The 21,340-nt window shown below is 39.4% G+C and overlaps 2 protein-coding genes and 1 non-coding gene across 18 annotated transcripts in view; all 3 read right to left on the bottom strand.

Moving 5' to 3' along the window:
• Positions 1 to 483: 483 nt before the first annotated feature.
• On the bottom strand, positions 484 to 11,589 carry CACYB (calcyclin binding protein). Of its 2 annotated transcripts, none has more exons than XM_011746074.3 (6): positions 11,256 to 11,589; positions 6,159 to 6,378; positions 4,150 to 4,246; positions 3,792 to 3,891; positions 2,303 to 2,400; positions 484 to 825 (listed from the first exon to the last, which is right to left on the bottom strand). In XM_011746074.3, exons 2-6 carry the CDS (start codon positions 6,262 to 6,264, stop codon positions 669 to 671), a joined length of 558 nt encoding a protein of 185 aa, XP_011744376.1. In that variant the 5' UTR covers positions 6,265 to 6,378; positions 11,256 to 11,589; the 3' UTR covers positions 484 to 668. The 2 variants fall into 2 exon arrangements, with proteins under 2 accessions (XP_011744376.1, XP_011744375.1); XM_011746073.2 differs by lacking the exon at positions 11,256 to 11,589 and adding an exon at positions 10,774 to 10,922.
• A 2,746-nt stretch (positions 11,590 to 14,335) lies between these two features.
• On the bottom strand, positions 14,336 to 14,441 carry LOC112427263 (U6 spliceosomal RNA). The gene has a single exon (XR_003018771.1). It is a non-coding gene; the product is annotated as a U6 spliceosomal RNA (small nuclear RNA).
• A 1,211-nt stretch (positions 14,442 to 15,652) lies between these two features.
• The window catches only part of LOC105484451 (RAB GTPase activating protein 1 like), a 796,528-nt gene continuing 790,840 nt past the window's right edge, over positions 15,653 to 21,340 (bottom strand). For all 15 annotated transcript variants that reach the window (XR_011607830.1, XM_071069690.1, XM_011746062.3 and 12 more), the window contains one exon: positions 15,653 to 21,080. Coding sequence is in view for 14 of the 15 variants with exons in the window: in XM_071069690.1 (XP_070925791.1) it covers positions 20,928 to 21,080 (153 nt within the window). In the remaining variant the exon portion in view is untranslated. The remainder of the gene's footprint in view (positions 21,081 to 21,340) is intronic.

The raw sequence follows: 21,340 nt of genomic DNA, 5'->3' as shown, positions 1-21,340 counted from the left end.
TGCTTTATGGTTATTACTTTCATAAACCATCTGATCCACGGCAAAACTAACTGGTACCATACAAAGATGTGTGTCTATTATTGTCATGTTTAGATTTAGTTTCTATTCTATATTCATTGACAAACATATTTCAATCTAGATAGAAACACCTGTGATTGAATTAGTGCATGGTAATGCATGGCATACACATTGCTTAAGGTGGTAATAAGGGGTCAGATGCTCTACAGCAACCTTCAAGCACAGGTACCGATCTGCATTTTATGCAAAACTTCAGGTTTTACTCAATTTTTACACTGGTGGAAGCTGATGTCAGTAACTTAAAGGCAAGCAAATACTTTTCCAATTCTTAGCTGAACAAAAAATACACACAATGTAGCGTTTTTATTGGGCAAGACTTGCTTTTTATATTTCACATGAGAATGCAATTATAACCCTTCCTTGAACAAAATGACCAAGGTACTAATAAAACCATCTTTGCAGGAGTGTTTAATAAGCATATTTTATTTAAATAAATCCTCCAGTAGGAAACGGAGAATTCACTGCCTTTACTTAGAAGGCTATGTAAATAGCTATCTGTCAAATTTATATATGCAGCTCACCAATATTCCCTTACTGGAAACATCAGTATTTCCACATCACATCACAGTTCCCAAAAGGACCTCAAAGTCTCAAAATTCCGTGTCTCCTTTGGCTTGCTTCTCTCTTGATTCCACCCAGGCTTTATTAATGGTTCTCTTCATATCATCATCTCCATCTTCATAAATTTTCTTTAGAACATTCATCAATCCCTCACTAGGATCTGTTTCAGTGTCATAGGAGGGCTTCCTTTAAAAAGAAAATATATACAACAATGGAGAAATGAAGGCACGGGGGAAGATACTATAATTCAGGTTGTTAACATTGGCAGGAAGTAGAGGGATAAGAGGGAAGACAGTGTATCCAAAGATATTCACAATCAAAATGGCACGCCTAAGTTCATCTTAATGAAAACACCACACACCTACCAAGCATGCACACACTTGGTGCATGAAAGAGGTCATCAAAATAGTAAGGGGCTGTTTTTAGGCACAGGGATTTCCCATGATTTTTTTTTTTTTTTTTTTGAGATAGTCTTGCTCTGTCACCCAGGCTGGAGTGCAGTGGTGCGATCTTGGCTCACTACAACCTCCGCCTCCCAGGTTCAAGCAATTCTGTCTGCCTCAGCATCCCAAGTAGCTGGGATTACAGGCACGTGCCACCATGTCCGGCTAATTTTTGTATTTTTAGTAGAGATGGAGTTTCACCATGTCAGCCAGGCTGGTCTCAAACTCCTGACCTCAGGTGATCCACCGCCTCGGCCTCCCAAAATGCTAGGATTACAGGCATGAGCCACCCCGCCTGGCCTCATTTTTAACAGGTAAAATAAGTAAGGATTTGGGAGGCCGAGACGGGCGGATCACTACGTCAGGAGATCGAGACCATTCTGGCTAACACGGTGAAACCCCGTCTCTACTAAAAAATACAAAAAACTAGCTGGGCAAGGTGGCAGGCGCCTGTGGTCCCAGCTACTCGGGAGGCTGAGGCAGGAGAATGGTATGAATCCGGGAGGCGGAGCTTGCAGTGAGCTGAGATCCGGCCACTGCACTTCAGCCTGGGCAACAGAGCCAGACTCTGTCTCAAAAAAAAAAAAAAAAAAAAAAAGTAAAGATTTGATTTTCTAACTTGTTTTCATTTTTTAAAAGCATGTTTCCTCATAATTTGGAAAAAAAAAATTGAGGGAAAATCACAAACATTACACATGGATGTACCCTGAAGCTCATGTATTTTATAATTAGAAAAGCTCTCCTCTTAAGCCTGAGATACACAGATCTGGACCTGAGTCTTGAATTAGTCAGTACCTCTAAAAGATGAACTGACCTAGAATGCAAGTATCATTGAATAAACATTTTTAAAAGGTCATTATTAAGGAGGATAAAAATATTTTATCTTTTTCACTCTAAACCAGTGACAATGAAAACAACTACGTATCACAAACATCTGAGAAATTTAAAACATACAGGGGTATCTGAGCCTCTCTCGAACTACTGAAACAGAGTATCTGGGAATGGGCACAGTATTTGTATAGAAGTGCCTAGGGTTAACAACCACACTAAAGAGCCAACTGTTAACTACAAAGACCTTAAAAAGCAACTTGCTGGACGCGCCCTCTTCAGGTAGTTTCTGACAGTTGAAAGCAGAAATATATTATCCATAAAGGCAAACTTAAAAATCTATGATCTGAAACAATACACTAAAATTCTTTAAAAAATGAAAGTAGACTCACTCTTTTTCTTTGCACTCTTTTTCAACCTGGGTCAGGTAATCCCACCTTGTGTTTTCCACTTTCTTTCTACACAATATAAGAACTGTATCAGTCTTGACCTGGAAGAAAAGCGGGAAAACAAATACAGCTTAGAAGACAAAACAATTATTTAATTAATCAAGTCCCTAGTATGTATAGACTTATTTGGGGTGCTAGTAATACTTGTATGAATAGGCCAAAATCTGAACATTCATGGCGTGAAAAGACCGTAAATAAGTAAAACTTGAATACCGTCATATCCTAGAAAGTGCTGGCAAGACAAAGCAGGTGTTAATGGGGGTGGGAGCAGGAACTTCATTAGGAAGGCCTCCCTGAGGCAAAATCTGAGCTGAAGCTTAAGGTCAGGAGAAGGCAGCTGGCAGAGCCATGTAGAATGGCTCCAAGATGGGATGATCTTCGTGTGTTTGAGGAGCAGGAGGAGTGGCTGGATTTTAGTGACTGAGAGAGATAGTAATATAATAAGAGGGGTCGAGGATAGGCAAGAAACCAAGTCACATAAGGCAGTATGGAGCAAGGTGAGGCATTTGGAAAGTGTGAAAGAAGGGCAATGAATGTACAGGTCTTTAAACAATGATCAATACGACTTCTAGGGATCTTTTGGTACTCTACGTACGGGACTAGTGGATGCGGAAGGGTGCAGGAAGACAGCAAATCCAACTATATTTGAGTATCACCTGTAAGCTGTTAAGTAATTATGTATTATAAAAACAGATGGCAGAATGGCGTATGTATATACCTAATGCATTAAACTTCATTTATTCAAATTAGGCAGAAAAGAGGGACTATCTGATTTAGTAAAAATTATAAAGAGTAGTTTTTAAAAGACAGTTTCCTTATTTTTATAGCTGTTTCTAACTCCAAGGAGGCTAGGTGCTTAAGACCTCCTTTTATGTATACGAGTATTATGCACAATGCCAACACTACCATTAATTTAAGCACTTTACATATGGTATTGCACTTCAGTGTATCATTTCAACTTTGTGAAATAAATTATTACTATTGCATAAATGCAGAAACTGAGGCACAGAGTGATTAAGCTGCCAAAGGTCACAAACAATAAGCGGTAAACCTGGCATAAAACTCAAGTCTCACTCTTAACTACCTTCAAACGTTTACTTCCTTCCTGATTTTAATGGAATATTCTTACAACAGCCTATTCTTCTACAAAAGGAGTTGGCAAATGTTCTCTGTCAAGGACCACACAGTAAATATTTAGGTTTCACTTAGGGCCATGTGGTCTGCTGCAGCCATTTAACTCTGCCATTGTAGCACAAAAGCAGCCACAAACAACACACAAACAAATAAGCCTGGCTATGTCCCAATGAAACATTCACAAAACAGGCAGTGGTCCCTGTTACAGGACAAATTCATTCCAGTTCATCTCAATTCTAAATCAGCTAGGTTCAATCTGGTAAGGTTTCAGAATATTACGACCAAAAAAAGCACTCACTTTTTTTGAACTGCCTTCCACAGAGATGGGTTTCAAGAGATTGTTCACAATCATGGAGTAACTCTTCCCATTTAGATTCTTTACCAAAAGATCGAATGACCTGCAACACAATGGTGAATACATCATCTTTCTAGTTCTATGAAAGGTACTCTTACTCCATAAGAGTGGAAAAAAAGCTGCTAGCTTTATTTCAGGGTGTGCATTTGGCCAGTTAATGCTCACCTCTTGAAAGTAGTTGTAAAGGATAATTAATTCTAAATTTAAGAAGAATTTTAAAAACTGCAAAGAAAAGAGTCTCAAGATAAGACAATGTTGACTGTTAATGATCATCGTCTTTCCCAATATAATGAGAACTCACCTCTCTGTGAAATGCACCTGCACATTCTCAGTGGGAACTTGATGCACTCCACTCAAGGTAATGTAGATTTTCACAAACTTATCTGACTGATCCCATCCTGGCAACGACAACAAAAGATGGGACATAAGTTTAAGTCTCTGAAACTATCTCTAGAACAGCAAATGCACATGGCTCATAACTCAGGAAAGTAAAATTATGAAAATCCAGTCATACAAAAATTTGAAACCCAAGAAATTTTCTAGGTTGAGAAATGGAGCCTCAAAGCAGTTAAGTACTCTACCCAAAGTTAGGCATCTAACAAGTGATAGAATTCAAATTCAAATCCAGGTTTCTGAATACAAAGCCTATGCTCTTTTTATCCTTCAGAATAAAAATACGATCACTAAATACATTATTTAAGATTAGTTCATTTACTGCTTTTATGGAAACAATTTTGTCCTACATCTAAATATCGGTAGTTCTCCACTAAGCTGGATGGCTAAGTATCAATACTGTCTAATTCCATAACCATTTCTACTTCTCTAAGTAGTATAACAAATGGAATCCTAGCGCTCTTAATTCCTTTCCAGGGCAAAGCAGAATGTAAACGACTCCAATTCTTCATCCAAATCTGACAAACCTACTGGTATCTATTAAATGCCATTTCAGTATGTATTATCAACCTACCAGCAAGTCTCTAACCTAGAAGAACTCTGTCAACATACAAGACATATACGCTTCACAAAATACCATCGTATTTGTAGAAAATAACTTCACAAAAAGCATCTTCTGTTTATCAAGAATATATACATACATATCCCTGACTCTTCCTCACTTAGTCCTACGGAATAGAAACATGCCCTATCCTCCATGACGTGTTTTCACACTGCATGCCTGTATCAAAACATCTCATGTACCCCATAAATACATATACCTACTATGTACCCACGAAAATTAAAAAGAAACATAGTGTTGATCAAAAAAATGCCCTAGAGGGTTCCAGAGAACTTCATTTATTAATAGTTTCTTCCCAGTCAGTCCATCCTCCGGTTTGACAAGTTTCTCCCTCAACACAAATCTATGTTCCTGGTTAAAATGCCATAATCCTAAACACCTTCAGACCAGTTTCCCATACTCAACTGAGTACACGGTGCAATTTCATGTAGTACTATATAGTACATCACTTAAGCACGACATACACATGCTTTTCACTATAACAATACTCAAAATAGATCATGCCTTCCAAGTCTCTATTCATGTCCTCTGCTCATGCTGTTCCCTTCCTTTTGCTGAACGTACAGCTCACCCTTCACACTCATCTAATTCTCCCTGTTCCTCACCTCCAGAATTATTTCCTCAGCTATGTTACCTATTATGTGCTAGACATTATTAGCACAAAGAAAAACCAGACTGTCCTTGCTCCAATGAGAGCTCATCACTCTCATTGAAGTTGCACTGCCGCCAAAACAAAAACACTATATACACCATTGAAGGAAAACAGTATTAGTTTTTGCTAATACTGTTTTGCTAATACATTGTTATGCTATGAGTTATACGTCTATGTCCCAACCACACCATGAGAAAGGATTGGGTCTTAGTCACTGTTGTGTATCCGTAAGTCCAAGCACAATAGTGATATACATTAGGTGCTCAAAAATATTTCCTGAATTTAACTGGATTCCTCTCCTCAGTTAATTGTAGTGGTTGGCAGAGTGAAACATAAAACATGATTAAAAACCACCACCACCACCAAAGCGGTGCCTCATATATACTGAATAATTTCAGAATAAGTTCCTTCCTTGTTGCTACTCCTCATCTTTGTAATAAATCACCTTATTCTTGTTAACAGCTTCTAGAATGTATCCTTTCCTATTTCTATCTAAAGAAAGTTTATTAAATAAAAACTGATGGGTCTTCCTCCAAGCCACCGAAAACACAGCCTCAAAACTCATTTAAAGATGAATTTGTTAGATCACTATGAGGAATAGGTTGCTCAGAGGCAAAACTGGCCACAGGGAAGCAAGTCATACCATAATTACTGATTTTCACTGTATAGCCCGTTGTAATGGGAGCAACCACAGCAGCTGGTTTTTCATTATCAAGAAGTTCTGCTTTCTTCTGTGATTTCTGTTGCATCTTGTTCTTGATTTCTGTCTCAATCTTGGACTTTTCAGCTGTAAGGGCATCACGTACTCTTTTCCTAGTAGCCTTTTCCAGCAACACCTTTACCTCTTCTAGATCTTTCTGTAGCTGTGTTAAGACAAAAAATAAGTTAGCTATGATCAATAAGGAAATAGCTTGATATTGTGCTTATCACTCATTTCAACTTACTGAAATAAGCACTAAAAATTAAGAGGTTCATCTAAATTTTCTAGGATTGAGTTGCAACTTCAGTTCTTCCCTCCAGCTTATTAACTGTAATTAACTCAAGCTTCCTTTTTTTCCCAAAAGAAAAACTTTGAACAATCTTGAACAAACAATAAATAGGTAATCAAACCCAAATTTTCCAGTTTATATTTGCTTTAAAATATTTACAAGAAACATCTGCGATTTAAACAGTAAAACAAAGACTTTTTTTTGACAAGGGATTCAGAGATTTCCTTTAACATCTAATCCGAGTGTCATCAGATGTTAGACACTTTTAAAAATTTAAGAGATGAGAGAACACACAGTGACCATGGTAAAATGCTACACAGCAAACTTTACTGAGGTAATGAATGCTCCATTTTCTGTCACTGATTGGTCTTCACTGATCTTCCCACCTCAAATACCTCAAATAAAGAGAGTCCGAATTTTTAAGACAAAATATTAAAAAAAAAAAAAAATTCTGCTTTTGAGAAAAAGTCTTGCTCTGAAGCTGGGTCAGTCTTACAGTTAGAAGTGTAGGAGTTGGTTGCATAGAAGGTGACAAAAGACCCAAAATGCAACATACTCTTGGAAATTATCTTTTGAAAAAGCCACCACGTTCTCATTTTCTTCTCATGCCAATCCATCATCTATTAAAGTCTACTTCTTTTTACTTTCGAGAGATAGAGGCAACATTTTATGAAATTCAAGAGTTAAAGACAATGTTAGAAAATTATTGAGCCTAAGTCTTTTTCCCCCAATTACTCTCTGACATACTGCAAATACACAAGATCTTTCCAAACAGCTGTTTCACTTCTTACAGTAACTTTACACTCTAGCTTGATACTAGCAACTTGACCAAAAAAATCTTGTGTCACAGCTTGATTATATCAAAAGCTCAATTTAAAAGTCTTTTAGTGCTTTATAACTCAGAATATCAGACGCACAACAGCGTTTGAAAGCCTTTGTTTCTTAATAGTCTTATAAAATGCAATAACAGAACTAATTCTTTTCTTTTACTACTAGTCTTTTATTATCTCATTTAACTCAGATGCCCTAGTTTTGCCTATCTACAACAGATGACATGGTATAAAAAGTTCAACTCTCGCCGGGTGCAGTGGCTCACACCTGTAGTCCCTGCACTTTGGGAGGCCAAACGGGTGGATCACTTGAAGTTAGGGGTTCGAGACCAACCTGACCAACATGGCGAAAGCCCGTCTCTACTTAAAATTCAAAAATTAGGCGGCCATGGTGGCATGTGCCTGTAATCCCAGCTACTCAGGAAGCTGAGGCAGGAGAATTGCTTGAACCCGGGAGGCAGAGGTTGCGGTGACCCGAGATCGCGCCATTGCACTCCAGCCTGGGCAACAAGAGCAAAACTCAGTATCAAAAAAAAAAAAGTTCAACTCTGCCCAACCCTCTTGTCCACACTCTCCCCTTCCAAGAACAGCTCATAATACTATGACAAAAACTCTTGCAAACTCGTCTTTTGAGCATAGAACCAAGATGTTTCAGTTCAAAATAATACATTTTAATGGTTTCAAAAAAAAACGCTGATTCTACAACTCCTAATTCATAAAATATTGAAATGTAAAATGAAATATAGTAAGTCTAAGTACGAGGTTTTGCTTTTTGACTGAAATAGGAATGCTTTAGCAGAATCAGAAAAGTAATTCAAATTAGGCAAGGGATTCCCCCAATGGCTGAATTCCCAAGCCCTCTTTATTGCCAGTTTTGGCTCTAAATTACTCTTTTTATTATAAAGTATCCACTGAAAAAACTTAAAACTGAGACAGTTCCTCAGTTCTGTTGTTGGCAGACTTGAAACCAAAAAAAGATCTGCTTTTTCTGCACAAATACTTTAAGATGTCCTAGATAGTTTCTTATCTAATTTATCATGTAATTTTCCTTGCCTTCTTGGCATGTATTTGTTTTACGTATATAAAAATTTTATTTCCCTTTTATCCCTACCCGTAACGCATTCAAGCTCTTATCTTCCTATTTCCTAATTTTTCACTAGGAGGCATTAACACCAATGTGCCTCAAAAATGGGCAAAGGAATTCAACACACATTTCTCCAAAGATACAGAAATGGACACCAAGAACATTAAAGATGCTCAACATCTTCATCATTGGGTAAACGCATATCAAATTCCCAAGATACCACTTCACACCCAGCAAGATGGTGTTATAAACCAAGAAACAAAAATAGAACACCCCAGAAAATAACAAATGTTGATAAGGATGTGGAGAAACTAGAAGCTTCAAACACTTCTTGTGGAAATATGATGCAACCACTCTGGAAATAGGTCTAACAGTTTCTCAAAAAGTTACCATTTGAACCAGTAATTCCACTCCTAGGTATATACCCCAGAGAACTGAAAACACATCCACACAAAAAACTTGTACACAGCACTCGCAGCAGCATTATTTTTATGCTAGTCAGGAAGTGGAAATAAGCCAGGGCGCCATGGCTCACACCTGTAATTCCAGCACTTTCAGAGGCCGAGGCGGGCGGGCAGATCACTTGAGATCAGGAGTTCGAGACGAGCCTGGCCAACGTGGTGAAACCCAGTCGCTACTAAAAATACAAAAATTAGCAGGGCATGGTGGCGCGCGCCTGTAATCCCAGCTACTCAGGAGGCTGAGGCAGGAGAATCCTTTGAACCCGGGAGACGAAGATTGCAGTGAGCCGAGACTGCGCCACTGCACTTCAGCCTGGGCGACAGAGCGAGACTCCATCTCAAAAAAAGAAGTGGAAATAAATGTCCATAAACGGATGAAAGGATAAACACAATGTGCCATACGCATATAATAGAATATTATTTAGCCATAAAGAGCATGTGTACTAATACACTCTACACCATGGATGAACCTGAAAATGTTAGTGCTAAGTTGAAGAAGCCAAAAAACAAAAGGCCACATACAGCGTGACTCCATTTATATGAAATGCCTAGAATCCGCAAATTCACAGAAAGTATAAGATGAGTAGTTGTCAGGGGCTGAGGGGGAATAGGAAGCAATTGTTTAAAAGACACTAAATGGCTTCTTTTTGGAGTGATGAAAATGTTCTGAAACTAGACAGTGGTGATGGCTACACTACACTGAATATACTTAAAAAAAAACAAAATACCTGAATTATACACTTTAAAATGGTTAAAAACTTGAATTTTATCTCAAACAAAACAAAAATGAAGTGCCCTTAAATGTCTACTTCTAAGTACCTAAACTGAGAACGTTCTCTACTCTCAAGAGGACTAATACTGAGCTATCCACCTGCATGACTGTGAAGTTCTCTCCTAGGGGCACATAGTACCCAAGACCTACCTTAAAAGACTTGTCACAAGATACCTAGATTAATACTAGAACACACAAATCTCAGAGTTTTTCTTCATTTAAAGAAAAGATTTTGAGTTAAAAAAAAAAAAAAAAAGGCTTGGGATTTCCCAGTACTTGTTTTCATAAAGCAAATCTAGTTACTACACACACAACACTTAACTGTGAATAACTGTTCCGTCTTCACCTCCCCCTTAGGCCAGGAAATGAGCAATACAAGTACTATCATTCCCATTTTCTAACTGAGCAAACCAAGTCTCCATAAAATTTAATTCTCCAACGTTCAGAGTTTACGGAGCTTTAACACAGGCCATTGGGTTTCTTACTATTAATTACAACTAATTTTCCAAGTTATTTATTTTAAAAATCACATACAGCAGATTGCTGTTTGCCAATCACTGGTTTAAACCCCTAGAAATCATACTTTTTAACAACTCTATGAAACGGATGCTACTGCGACACTGAAAAGCTAAACAACTTGCCCAGAGTAACACAGCTCCTCGTGTGTAGAGAAAACATGACTAAGAGAATTCAAGTGCTAGCACCGAAAACTTCTCACCCTCCAACCGCCCTCTACCATAAACGACACTCATGTTTGCACCCAGCTTTGCTTGAATGAAGCTTCCTGTCCTCTGGCTGGGAAACCAGCGCAGAAAGGGCCTGAGGAACACGCGCAGGGGGCAGCTCTCTCAGACCCACTCCCCGCACCGCCTGCACGGAGAATCGCCGCACACCCCTGCTCCGGCCCGGCAGGCGGGTGGGGTGCGAGGCCGAGGGGAAGCGCGGGGAGCCGACGGCGCAGGAAAGGGTGAATGAGGCGTCCCCCAGGGAAGGCGGCGCGCCGACTGCCGCGGCACCGGGTCGCCGCAGGGCGGCTCAGCCCACGGAAACGGCGGTGGGGCGGGAGGCTGGCGCTGCAGCTCCAGCCGGGGAGCATGAAGAAGATGGGGCCGAACCACTTACCTCTTCTGAAGCCATGGGGGCTGGATCGGGCCGCGCAGAGGAGAGAACAGGAAACGCCGCGCGGAGCCCTCAAACCGAGCGCAGACGCCCACTCGCACGAGTCGCGGCGCCGCAGCCCGCGAGCACACCGACCCTGCGCGAGATCGCGGCCCGCCTCCCGCACGCGACGGATCTGGAACCTTCGCGAGGCCGCCGCCGCCACCGCCCACCGCGAGCACGCTCCACCCGCCAAGCCTGGCCCCACCCCTCCCCGCCTCGCAGAGTGTGGCCCCGCCCCTCCCCGCCCCGCCGAGTCTGGCTCCGCCCGCCTGCCGAATCTCCTAGCAACGCTCAAGTCTCGCGAGCGAACCAGCAGTCCGAGCAGAGTAATGCCTTACTCTCCGCCCCGACAACTTTATGTATTGTAATTTGACCGCGCTAGGCCAGGCTGCGCAGTCGCAGCTCGGAACCGCTGCCTTAACCCAGCCCCGGAAATAACGTACCGATTTTCGGAGTCCAAGTCGGAAGTTGAGTAGAGTCTTCCGTCCGTTCTAGGACACCAGACACGCCAGGCAGCCATGTTGTGTAAGGCTAGTCTCTCAGCCTCCGCGAGAAGGCAAAAAATGCGGAGAAGGAGCTGCCTGGTTATGTTCAAACGAGAATGAATGGATATGTTAAGCGTGGAGGACTCCTAATGGTAGCGGTTTGATTTTCAGTGAGTTTGCCGCAGTGGAGACGTCACCGCTGTCTGTCCGCTCCGACCTCGTGTCGTCATCATTGGCCGCGGTAGGAGGTGGAGCTGCGTTGGCCACATGACCCGGCCCCGTGGCGGAAGCCCAGGTCAAGGCCCTAACGAAAGGGTCGGCGTTTGGCCACAGTTTCAGACCCTCCTTTTGTCGTGGACTGTTGAAGCGTAATTTCCTGGTGCTTTCGCCTCTTTCACCGACCATTTCAAGAGTCCGTAGTTCTTGCCTGGGTTTGGATTCGGTATAAGTGAGCCTGTTTACCATCAAAGAAAATGGTGGAATGTCTTCTGGAGACGATGTTCTCTTCTGGTTCTAACGCTGCCTCTCAGCGAGACCCCAGAGAAGCCTAGTTTTCAGGTTATTCTAGTCCTTGGCAGGCTCAAGATGTCAGCAACACGGTTGGAAACAACCCCTCAGAGATCACATAGCCCGCGCTCAGCTTTTTTGATCGTCCAAGGCGGCGACCCCTGAGAGGTTACATAGCGAGCACTCAGCTTTATAGATCGCCCAAGGCAGCGATTAGAATCAGCAACTCGGAGAGGAAAAAAAGCTCTTAGCGAAATGGAGGCTGACCATTATCTGTAATAAAGAATCGGAAGTACAGTACAAAAATAAATTACCGAAGCGCAACATGCGTGAATTTCACACAAAAAATAACATTAAGGGAAAGAAGCCAGACACAGAAGAGTTCATATTGTGTGGTTCAATTTAAATGAAGTCTAAAAACTAGCCCATGGTGTTAATGAGCGTAGTGGGAAGGACAATGACGTGGAAGAGCCACCAGGGGGCTTTTGAGGTTCCGGTAATGTTACTTGATTTAGACACTGATTTATAAATAGGTGGGTTCACTTTAGAAATTAAGTTGTAAACGTATTTTTATGTACGTAGTTTCTTCTATAGATTATATTTAAGGCCCTGCGGGGGTGGGGGGGAATTTGCCAAGGTAATAGAAATATTACACCCATACATACAATTGTCAAAGTTCGTGGGATGAACTCCTAAGAGCTGTGTATTTTATCGTATTTTTTTTACGTGGCCAACCAATAGCCTGGAATTGTTAAGTACATAATTAAATAAAAACAGATATCGCACTGCACCGAGTGAAAGCTTGACCTAATGCAGTGAACAGTCACCTCATTCTCTTAATTGCTCAGGCTAAGGAGTCACAGGTGAGTCTTCTATCTCAGGCCTTACATCTTATCATATAGCAAGCCTTACTGGCTTAATCTCAAAATATGTAGCGAATTAAACGACTTCTCACAACCTCTGCTTCTACCACCTGACGGGGTTTGGGGCATGCTACCCAAGAATATGGCACCTAGACATACTGAATACTTTAAACTGAAGGAATTTGAGAAAGAACATATGCAGGAATGTCTCTAACTTTCTTGCACCTTTCTGCCCTGAAGCAGGACGTAATACCCTAATGTGAGAGTTGCCCTGTCTATACCTGGAATAAAAGTAACATCTTTATCTCTGAAAACACAGGAACGTAGAGATGAATATGAACATCAGGCCTTGCTAAGTTTCCCCCAGTTTATTACCCTTAGATCACAGTCTTTTAGCCCCATCACATTTTCCCACAATTCTTCATTCTTCTTCAAACCTACTCTAAAGAACACTAAGGTTAACTATTTATTTGGGTCTTTATTTCTTTATGAAGTTTGCATGTTATGTAAAACTAACAATATTTATGCTTTTCTCTTGTTAATTTGTCTTTTGTTACAGCATCCCAAGCCAATGAGCCTAAAATGGGTAGAAGGAAAAGATAATTCTTACCCTACACACCCAGGTGCAAGCCATCATTATTTTGTCTGAAATTTTAGCTTCCTAACTGGTTTCTCTGCTTCCCCATTGTGCCTTTAGGGTTAGTTTTCCACAGAGCAGCCTGCGATATCTTTTCAGATCATTATATCCCTTTGCTTAAAAACCTCTGACAGCTTCCTATTAGGCTTAAAATAAAGTACAGACTCCTTACTGTGAACTTGAGTGTTTTACGTATCTTATCTCACCTTTATGAGCTTCACATCAGAACCCATCTCTCACCACTCTTCCTTCCCCACTCCCTGATTTAAACAGTCTGGCATTTTTCTTAGTCATTGAACCCACTGGGTTTGCTCTTGCCTCCAAGTCTGTACCCAGCTTTCTCTCCACTTGTAATCCTCTTCCTCCAGTTCATCACACAGATCGTTTCTTCACTCTGTTTAGGTCTTTCAGAAGTAACACTAAGGGAGGCTTTTCCAGACAATATTATGCAAATATAAATGGACATGTGACAAATACTTAATTCAACTCATTGGTTAATGAGAGTGTATTTGAGTAGCCAGGTATTTATAGGCAATTTAACAATGTAATGTTAGTGTAAGGTGGGAAGGTTAGATACAAACCTGTTAATGTGTCACAGGGTAATAAACTCTAACTTTTGGTGTTATCTGTTCCACTGGAAAGGAAGTAGGGATTTGCATTCTTATTGGACAAAAATCTAGAAGTTACTGTATAGATTCAGTATAGGACTTTTAAATCAATAGTAAACAATGAAATAAAGTGCAATCCCCTAGTCCTTGGTTTGACACTGAAAGGACATGCCACTCACCTTTTTGCCTTGTTTCCAAAGTTTGGAATAATTTTCTTTTCAAAATGAAATTATTTCTCATTCAGTTGTCCGATTGCAGGCAGCCTTTCTGCTTCCCCCAGTTATTGTACCTGTCAAGCTTACTCATGATTTCCTAACTGCCAAATTCAATGGATATTTTGAATTTTTAATTTTTTTTGCTATGACTCATACTGTTCTCTTGGGGCTTGTCAGTAGATAAAGAAATGACCTTCTGGGGACTGTGCAAAATATGGAATGCTTAATTAACTTGTGTGTCATTCTTGTGCAGGCGACATGCCAATCTTCTCTGTAGATTACAGTTTTAGTGTATATGCTGTTGAAGTGAGCACTTCTGAGTAATTTTGTTTTACTTTTTATGTAAAATTTCACATTGTTTAAAATACCAGAGGGGGCCAGACATAGTGGCTGATGCCTGTAATCCCAGCACTTTGGGAGGCTGAGGCAAGTGGATTGCTTGAGCTCAGGAGTTTGAGACCAGCCTGGCCACATGGCAAAACCTTGTCTCTGTAAAAAATAGAAATATTAGCCAGGCGTGGTGGTGCTTGCCTGTAGTCCCAGCTACTTGGGAGGCTGAAGTGGGAGGCACTTGAGCCTGGGAGGTGGAGATTGCAGTGAGCTGAGATCACGCCACTGCATTCCAGCCTGGGTGACAGAGCAAGACCGTCTCAGAAAACAAACAGAAAACACCACATGGCCAAACGAAAGATGTCTGTGGTCTGAATTTGGACCAAAATCTGTAATCTTACAGTCTTTTATTATTTTTTAATACATGCCGAATTCCAAGAGGAGCTGACCAATCTCTTGGTATTTCACTTGGGTTCCGTGGATTCCCAGAACAAAATGCAAATGCAAATGAGATATGATTGGGATTCTCTGCACACGATTTCCACTTTCGTAAGTGCCTCTGAAGTTTAGTTTGAATTACATATCTCCTACCTTGCTGTACCTTAAAGGACTTAACAGCAGCTACCTGACCCGGGATTAGCCAATCATATTTTTTTTCCAGAACTTGTGATTGGAACAATTGAAATGGCAGTCTTCTGCTGGTAGTTTGAAGAGAGGATATGTAAACTTGGTAGCTGTGTACTTAGAAGCAGAGAAAGCCTGTTTTCAGAGAGAAGAATGAAGCAGGTAAGGGTCATCTGGAAGGACAAGCAGAAGCACAATTATGGGAACAATTGCTTTCAGGGTCCTGATGGCATTCCAGCCCCTTGTCCTAGTACCAGTTCAGGCCCAAGTGTTTGGCCTTTGGGACCTATGATACAGATATCCTATTTCCTTTTGGTTAATTGCCTCTTAAAATTACTATTATTAAGCTAGCTTGCAAAGGTTTCTGTTACTTGGAATCAAGGAACCTCAGTAGAGAGGAAAATAAGGCACTTTGTGGTGGTGCTGCACAGGATATCATTTTTGCAGGGTATATACTGTTTTCTAAGTTGACTGGAGTCTAGTGTCAGGTGTAAGAAGTGTTACATAAACATTGGGTTCAAATGAGTCAGAATAAAGTCAACTAAAAAAAATTAAAAAGACATACATGGACTTCAGAACAAATGTTTATTACTGCTTAATGGGGCCAAAGGGGCAACACAAAGCATTGAAAACATCACTGGCTCACAAAAACAGTCACCTTGTTACCTTCTCAGTTGCATTTGTTTATTTCACAAGGCTTCATTCACACATAAAAACAAAATACTAATCCAATTCAAGTTCATAACAATTATAAAAGTAAACATTTGTTGGGACAATGTACAATAAATTGCACTTTTTAGACAAGCATTACATTTACATTTATAGAGTGTACTATACATAATACATGGAATTATGGAAACATCTAATTGGTCATCGTTTATAGAGGAAGAGGCTGATCACTAACATTTCTGTAGTTAATTAGTACTGTTCAGACTAATCAACTCCTTTATTCTAGAACCTGTTTTCATTAGAGATGCCATGGACAAAATAATAGAATTCATAATAGATAATTCAGAATCTCTACTACCTCCTCTGCAAGGGAAAGGTAGGAGTTGGAAAGAAACTGTGTCCCTCATTTGAACTAAGGATCCATGCATTATGCAAAATACCAAAAATAGAGAAACTGATACAAAAGGCTTTTGGGACATCTTGGATCTGGGACCATCTCCAGCCTTATTCTTGTGCTTTCATGACACCAGAGTCTCTCGATGCATTTATATTCTCACAATTCAGTCCATATATTTTATCCCATATATAATATATAGTTATTAAAAGTTATAGAGTTTAATGGAAAAGATTTTACATGTTAACTAATTGCCAGTGAAAAAGGAAAATAACTTAAAATGTTCACTTTCTACTCAATGATTCTTTTTTCTTAAGCTTTTCAGAATACCACTAATGACAAACCAGAGATGGAGGTAGGAAGAATGAGATATATTAATGAAATGTTTTTATAGTAGGCAGCAAATTCAGGTGGAGATAAGCTTGACATATTGTAGTCTTTTAGATGCAAACTGAGAAAGGAATGCCAGAGAGCTGACTGCAGTCACTAAAATCTATATGTCCACTTTTCTCATTACAACTCAAGATCAGCATCTCTATTGAGCAACCAAGGTTGAAGTCCTCATTTTGGTCACTTTTGAAAGATAAAGAATTTGCTAAGGTAAAGGGCTTTGCCTGTGTTAAATGGAAGCCACTATGAGAGAGAAAGTATGTGTTGGGACAGTTCTAGTTCAGTGTGACTATCAGCATGGTAATGAGAAAGAGTTTCATATCTGATAGTAGGAAACAGGCTGCAGAGCTGTGGTCTGGCCCTCTGGCTTTCATCATTATTTCTTGAAATCTCAATGTGTATTTGGTTGTGTGGTACCCAGGGAAACAAAAGAAGCAGAGATACTCTATATAAAATTCTTCCAATTAAACACACATACAAACCTAATAGTGTTCAAATCATACAACAGAATTTCTTCACTCTCTCACTTGTAATTGGAGCAAAGGAGTCAGTATTTTGGAGTGTTTTTAAGGGCAAGTTATATAATGTAATCATCTTGCTAATTAAGTAAAAGTGTTCTTTCCCAGAAGATAAAACCAAGGCATTTAATTTTTTAAAAGTTTTTTTTTCCCCCTTCAAGGGGCCCCCTAATCAGGCAGCTACCTAAGTGTTTGATGCAAAGGTTGGTGGAAGAGTTAGTAGACTGATTTTAGCGAAAGTAAAAGAAGGCTTAAACCCCTACATCAGTTATACATGTGATTCTCCTTCTGGGTGGGTGGCTGACTCCTTTAAGGATCTAACTGTATCTCCTCTGCCCAAATCTGTGTTGTTTTCTCTTGGTTTTCTCACTTCAGCTAGGAAATAAAGCAACTAACTATTAACTGGAAAATATTTTAAGAAAATGGAGCAGGCGTTGGAGAAAAATAAATATTAATACACCCTAGAAAAAAATGAAACAAGATACATAGTATTAAATATCCCCACATCCATACAAAGGTCGCTTTTCTACTTTACTCAGGGCATTTCAGAAAGCCAATGAAGAAGAAAGTACTAATTTTAACAGCTGGGAGAAGGGCAGGAGAAGACACCAGTTGAATGGCATTCCTATTAGTGTTCCTGATAGGCACTCATAAATAAACAGAACATTAAGTAACTGAGAATTTCTTTGCATTAAATTATATATAACTAAATATAACCAAATTTTGACATGGTTCAGGATGTGGGAAGCTAGCAAACATATGCACTGCAAAATCCAGCTTGGTTTCTTTCAGATTTAAAGAATGTGTTAAGATTCTCAAGATATAAAAGCTGATGAACTGAATTATGAAGTTGAATTTCATTCATTTATTTTTTTCTACAGAATTTAATGAAAATAGAAATGATCAATTCTTAGATATTACAAATATTAGATTTTCAGAGGAATGTTTTATACAGAGCACATCCTAGGAAAGGATGAAAAACACTAGAATATTTTGAAACTTTCCTGGATATTTGGCTGGTTCATCTCTTCTAAATGAAATTCAATAGAAGAGATGCAATTCTCAAATATATCTCAAAATAAGTGAAATTAAAACTAGTAGTTACTTCATGCTGGGATGCATGAGTTTTCAAACAACAGACAGTGAAGGACATATTGTTTGGAATATTGCTATTATAACATATTGTATGAACAATCATACCACATACCAAATTCTGAATTTTCTTTGTTTCTTGTCTTTACTATTGCTGCTGACTCAAAGGCATTGCAGTGAGGGAGAGTTTAGGCTTATGGTACCAACAGGCATATCCAAGTATGATATGGGGCTGGAGAATAAAAAAAACAACAACTATGTATTGCCCTTACAATCTTTTGAAAGAGCTAAAAGAAAACTCAAAAGATGGACTTATCAAACTTGAGAGGTATGTACCTGGTGATTTTTCTTTTTTGAGACAGAATTTTGCTCTTGTCGCCCAGCCTGGAGTGCAATGGCATAATCTTGGCCCACTACAACCTCTGCCTCCTGGATTCAAGCAATTCTCCTGCCTCCACCTCCTGAATAGGCTGGGATTACAGGCGCCCGCCACCACACCTGGCTAATTTTTGTATTTTTAATAGAGACAGGGTTTCACCATGTTGGCCAGGCTGGCCTCAAACTCCTGACCTTAGGTGGTCCACTCACCTTGGCCTCCCAAAGTGCTGGGATTACAGACGTGAGCCACCATGCTTGGCTGGGGGAGGATTTTTCTCTTCAAAAGGAAAGGGACTATGAAGTTGAACAAGGTCTCCAGATAAGGGATTAACCTAGAGCCATTATGTTTCTCCCTCACCTATTATTTAAAGAAAATTATGCACTTTAGGCATTCTGTGGAATGTACTTATTTTTGTAAGTTGAAACAAGCTCTGTACAGAATTATGAAATTCACAACACAAAAGAGCATCTTTAATTTAGCTGGCCATTTGATAAGGCAACTGCACAGGGCTTCTTGGAATCAAAGCGTAAAGTACCAGTAAAGCTAACAGCCTATACGAAATGATTTACAAAAACAAGTGCCAAGATAACATTTTCTAGCTACTATATTTTACAAAAAAAAAAAAAAAAAAAAAAATTAGCTTCTCTAGACCACCATGTAGAGAATATTAAAGTCAATATAGACACCTGGAATGCTGAGTTATGTTCCTTTTTGGTAAGAAAATAAATTTTGTAATGAAAGATGTCAGAACAACAAAAGATTTATGTAAGAAAAGTATTATCTGATGAATATAACATAATAAACCCATCAGTTTTATGGGCTGTAGATAATATAAACACAGAAAAAGGGGATTTCACTTTTTAGAACATAAAAGATCATTTTAGAGGAAAAGATCCACCGTGAGCAACTTGCTGTATCCTCCTGGGGTGGAGATGGCTCTTATTTGATTTTTCTAAGGGTGTGTTACTTTTAATTGCAACATATGGCACAGATGAAAATCATTCTGGCACTGCAGAGTTTAAGATTCTTTGCAAATAATATGTTCAACAATGAGGCCAATGATGTATATCAACAAATGTTGTTGTACATATCTAATAGTAGTTTGGTTGGTGTGAAAGGAACAGAGGCCTCCAAAATAGTTTATAAAATAAAAATAGTTTTGCTCTTATCAAATAATTTCCTGCAAGGACTATTTTTATAGGCATGTTAAATATAATTGAAAAAATATTTCCACTAATTTTTAAACAATAGCTTTACCTTTCCATGAGATAAGTATTTCTGTAAAGGTTTTATATTCAATCAAAAATGTTACAAATGCATTTGTATCTCTTTATGGGTATGAAGGACACGTTTTCAGTGAACTACCGAAATTGGAAAAAGTTGCCCAACATTAAGCTAAGATGATGTGAGCCTGACCTCTATTTCTCATTTCAATACTATGTCCTTTAACAAAGTTACAGTATTGTTAGTGTTTCCTTAGCAAGTATCTATCAATGTTAAATGAAATACTCTGTCCCTGGTTCTGTATTCCACTCTATTCAGCACAATGGCCGAACCTGGGACTTTTTAGGCGTCTCTGGTAAAGGCTCCCTAAGTCTGTAAGGCGCAACATCCACCTTTAACTTTATAAGTGCCAGAAGTCACATCTGTGTCCATACTTAGGCATACTTAGGAACTCACAAGTCCCATGTGGAGTTCTTAAAAGGATCTGTTAGAATACCACAGCCCAAATGATCCTAACCTACACTTATTAAAATCTCAGTTCCTTTTACCTAATGTATAATCTGAATAGCCCATCTATTCCTGGCACTTCATTTCCAGATAATGAAAGTAAACCAGTGATCACTGATTGGTTCTTTCCTTTGGACAGGATTATCACTCCCCTGGGAATCAGGCTCAGGAGGAAACCTGAGAGCAGTCATGCCTGGCCCCACAGTGTGCTTTATCTGAATAAATCCTGAAAAGCTAAGAGGTTTAGGTTTCAATGTTTTTTTTTCCTGTGACAAAGATCTTCCTATCACTTCACTTCAACCTTGGAATAACAGATATCTCCATTTTTACGTAAGATAAAAATAATTATGAATAATTAGTTCTAAATAAAAGAGCATTTAGTTCTGAATTACTTATTTCCAACTAAACATCAGGCAAACAAAATAATGTGTTAATACTATGATGGATCTGAACATGGCCTTCCATGAAGAAGCTGGAAAATAGATATTCAACATAAAACAGGTCAGTTTAAATAACCTCCCTTTGAAAAGTGTCATACAAGAAAGAGAGCTACTGAAAGATTCTGGCTTGTTTTCTGGCCTCCTTGACTTTCCTTCAAAGGGACACCAGGAAGAATCCTCCCAGATTTCCACTGCTTTGAACATTGTGCTCTTGTGCTTGGGTAAGGCTGGAACTATGTGCTCTCCTTGGGTGGCTGGGTGACCGGTGCTGGCTGCAATGGCTGGGTGCCCGTGGCCGTTTTGATAGAGTTCAGGGTTTTGCTAAACCAAGAGTTTTTTGCAGCTTGGATTTCATTCATAAGGGCTCCTCTCTGATGTTCAAGTTCCTAATTAAAGCAAGAAAATAATCTGAGTTAAATAAATGTTTTCTTTTTGCCAATAAATAAATACATTAATTAATTTTTAAAAATGTGCAGCTTTTTGGAGTCTCAAGGTATGTGCTGCCAATTTTCCTCCCACAAAACCCAGGAGAGATTGAATTGGTTACTACAAGGATAAAGTTAAGAGCTAAAAGATTTATCAAAAAACTGGAATCTGTACTTTCTGTCAACAGTGAAAGAAAACCTGATTTTATTCTTTTTTCCCC

The sequence above is a fragment of the Macaca nemestrina genome, chromosome 1 (genome assembly GCF_043159975.1).
Source record: "Macaca nemestrina isolate mMacNem1 chromosome 1, mMacNem.hap1, whole genome shotgun sequence".
Taxonomy (NCBI): domain Eukaryota; kingdom Metazoa; phylum Chordata; class Mammalia; order Primates; family Cercopithecidae; genus Macaca; species Macaca nemestrina.
This window is presented reverse-complemented; position numbering and strand designations above follow the sequence as displayed.